This window comes from Monodon monoceros, unplaced genomic scaffold (genome assembly GCF_005190385.1).
Source record: "Monodon monoceros isolate NGI ecotype Baffin Bay Population unplaced genomic scaffold, NGI_Narwhal_1 Super_Scaffold_16, whole genome shotgun sequence".
Taxonomy (NCBI): domain Eukaryota; kingdom Metazoa; phylum Chordata; class Mammalia; order Artiodactyla; family Monodontidae; genus Monodon; species Monodon monoceros.
In genome coordinates, this window is record NW_021703772.1 from 21,035,430 (window position 1) to 21,038,852 (window position 3,423).

The following is a 3,423-nucleotide window of genomic DNA, read 5'->3' on the forward strand; positions in this document are numbered from 1 at the left end:
ATCTAACTGGCAAGAACAGACTTAGGCTCATATTTTTATGTCATGTACCATTTGACTATTGAAAAAAAACTGGATTATGACAACCCATCTGAGCATGTTCTTCCAACAAAAATTAAAAGAATTTTAGTATCCAAGTCCTTTTTTAGAAAGTTAATGCAATGCAAATAAGAACATCTAACTAATAGAATTAACAACAAACCAAAGTAGTTTTGTTACATAAATTAACCCATTTATTATAGGCTAGCAACGTATCAAATGGTGGCGCTTCTACTGGTCCTTCAATTCCTTCAGTCTTCTGATGGCAGACTTTACTGTGACGGCAGAAGTGGTGCTGGAAAGAAAAACAAATTTGGTTCCAAAACTAGTTAACATGTAGAATGGCAAATGAGAAATGTGCCTCATTTTTACATTACAATCTTAATGACGATGATGGCATCTATTAACAGCCACGTCTTCAGAACCTGAATCTCATGCATCTGATTTCTCAGACAGCGGAGCATGAAATTAACATGAAGGAATGACTACAAGAGGCTGGACTAAACTCATTAAAAGAGAACGGACAGAATGTCCGAAGAAACTAATAAATTATAAGATGGTACGGTGAGATATCAAGAAAACAATGACTAAGGTAGTAAAGCAGACTACAGTACATTGTGGAAATGACAGAAGAATGTTTTGCCACAACACTCAGGAACTGCACCTGAAAAACATACACCCACCCCACCCCCACGTGGTAGATGAACGCTAATTTAACCATCACGGCCAGGAGAGCAACCAACTCCCCACTTCCCCTTTCATCCTCACAGACACTCCCACAGGTGCTTTTATGTATATCCACATTATCATTTCAACATTTTCCAACGTTTTACATTGTTTCCATTTTAAATTTAAATTTAACAAAAATCAACAACTTCAACTACACTAGCCAAGTCCCTTAACTGTATGTAAGTGGCTATTGTATTGGACAGCACAAGTCCACACACTAGCTAGAGGAAAAACATGTCAACCTCCAGGGTCAGCAATGAATTCCAAGGTTAGCGGCCTTCAAGAGTGGCCTGAGTTTCCAGAAACGGATAAACTCAGGAGTCCACACAATCAATAACCAGCACAGAGGTTTATCACAGCAATAAATATCACCTGGCCCTTGTCAGTCACAAAGCTGAAAAAGTCCAACCAATACTGTTTAGAGTGGCAAAGGCGTGGTGGCCCAGATGGCCTCCATACACATACAGTAATAAGCTAACTGACCGCTTAGTTTTTATAAAAACAGCCTGCCACACAAGTGTTCAGCAGTCAGCCCAACTAACAGACCTGTTAAACAAACCAGCCCATCCAGCAACAAACCTGGAATTTCGACATGCTCCCAACGCTTCCAAATACCAGAAAGAAATGGACTCACTTGTAGGTCCACGCACCACCAGCTACAGTTTTCATGCAGGAACCACAGTGCCAAATGCCCACAGCTCGTCTCTTCATCTTGGTCTGTAAAAGACAATCAATTTTTCCTATGACCAAAAAAGAGCCTTTTATATAATAAACATCCAGGGGTCTAAATTACACTAGAAAACTAAAGCTGGTGTATTTTATGTGGCTATTCATGTTTTTTCTAATTTCAAGTTCGCTGGTGCAAAATTTGCATTCACCATGGTGACACTTCCAGGGATGTGGAAGACCCTTCCCTCCCCCCAAAGCAAGCATTGCCATAACAGTACTTTTGCACACAATAAACATACAAATATTTAACAAAAATCTCTAGCAACATCAGTAGACAAAACACAGAACATGTCCCACAAAGCAGGTTTGGTTTCGGCTGGGGCTGCCAAATAATTTTTCCCCCTTTAGCTCCCAAATAGTTTTCTTTAAATGAAAAGCGTTTGACAAAACCTGAAATTATAAACAATACTCTTATCTCATAACGGGTCACCAATGGTATGTGCAACTCTAACCGCTCAACAACTTAGAACCAGCAAACCATTTATAAACTTCCTTCAAGAGAGGGCTCACTTCAGAAGGAAACCTTCCCTCCCTCTCCCCCCGTCCCAGCGCCCATCTTACCTTGCCACAGAAGGAGCAAGTGTACTTGGCGTGCTGGCTGATTTCAATTTTCTTCACCATTTTCCTCAGGGAGGCACCATAACGGGTCCCGTATTTGCCCACGATTCCGACCTTCTTGGTGCGTTTCGCCTGTTAAGAATGAGATAAGAGAGAAACCAGCGATATTAGGACCAAGAAACGGAGACTTCGCCCCTCCACTCCACCAAGTCCCGGGGCCTCCATACGCCATTCTTCCACCCACCCAGCCCCCGCCTGTCACGTAGCTCCCCCCCATTCCACCCCATCCCGGTAAAACCAGGACCGACGGTGGGCCCGGTGCTCCGAGGGCACCCGGTTAACCCGGCCGGACGCGCCAGCCCCCCCGCCAAGCTCCCCCGCCCATCCGCTCCAAGCCGCATCCGAAAGGAGCGGCGAGGGTACAGAGGCCGGGGACACGGCACAGAGCGGGCGAGCAAGAGAGGTAGGTTAAGACAAAGAAACAAACAAAAAAAAGGATAGATGCAAGCAGATACACATCTAGGCCTCACCCGGGAGCAACACTCACCATGACGCAGCAACCTAGGTCCAAGCCCAGAGAGGAAGTGGCCAACTGCGCAGGCGCGGTTTTAGGCGGTCAAGCGGAAGTGGAGGGCTGGGAGGCCCAGCTAGGAACTGAACTCTATGGTTCGGAGGTTTTTCTCATTCCGGGTGCCTCCCGGAGGGTGTGGCTGGACGCTTTTGAGACAGGTTTACTCTTTCCCAGGTTGTAGCAGCAAACTGTGTAGCAGAAGCACTTTCCCACATCGACATTATCTGACACATATCTCACGAAATCCTGCAAAGCAGGTACGATTTCCGTCATTTTTATGGACAAGATTCAGAATTTAAGTGACTTGCTCACTGACGCTTGGCTTAGATAAGGGCTTAGATCTTATGATTCCAAATCTCATTGCTTCCTACAGTATGCCTTCTAAAAGCGGCAGGCCCTGTGCAGGGGGCCGGCACAGAGGTGACTAAAGACCAAGGCTCCACTCATAAGTTACAGTCCAGCCAGAGGAAGCCATATGACCACATTAACAAGTTATAAAACTGATCAGAGCTGTGAAGGAAGGAAGATGGTTCCACCGACTCCTAAAACGGAAGAGCCTTGGGTTCCCTGAGGAAAGTCAGATCCGAAGGCTGGGGAGGAGTGAACCATGTAAGTCTTTCAGCTTCCCCCTCCATCTCAGTTCTGATGGCCTACCTCCCGCTTCATTTCAGAATCCACTCCCACGGCCCCATCCTCAGCTGTCAGGTCCCTGCCTGAAACCTTAAGTCCCAGAATCTCACTCTTGAACCACATCTATTATCTTTCCTTCCAGCTCCTTCATAAGGGTCAGCAGAGAAGAG

The 3,423-nt window shown here is 45.6% G+C and overlaps 1 protein-coding gene across 1 annotated transcript; it reads right to left on the reverse strand.

The window, feature by feature from the left end:
* Window positions 1-207: 207 nt before the first annotated feature.
* RPL37A (ribosomal protein L37a) lies at window positions 208-2,680 on the reverse strand. The gene is made up of 4 exons (XM_029225448.1): window positions 2,600-2,680; window positions 2,056-2,184; window positions 1,400-1,482; window positions 208-331 (listed from the first exon to the last, which is right to left on the reverse strand). Exons 1-4 carry the CDS (start codon window positions 2,600-2,602, stop codon window positions 268-270), a joined length of 279 nt encoding a protein of 92 aa, XP_029081281.1. The 5' UTR covers window positions 2,603-2,680; the 3' UTR covers window positions 208-267.
* Window positions 2,681-3,423: the final 743 nt, after the last annotated feature.

Coding starts and splice junctions, on each gene's coding strand:
- RPL37A (XM_029225448.1), bottom strand. Junction 1,483..2,055: donor CTTGCTCCTTCTGTGGCAAG/GTAAGATGGGCG, acceptor TGTCTTTTACAG/ACCAAGATGAAGAGACGAGC. Junction 332..1,399: donor GGTGGTGCGTGGACCTACAA/GTGAGTCCATTT, acceptor TTTTCTTTCCAG/CACCACTTCTGCCGTCACAG.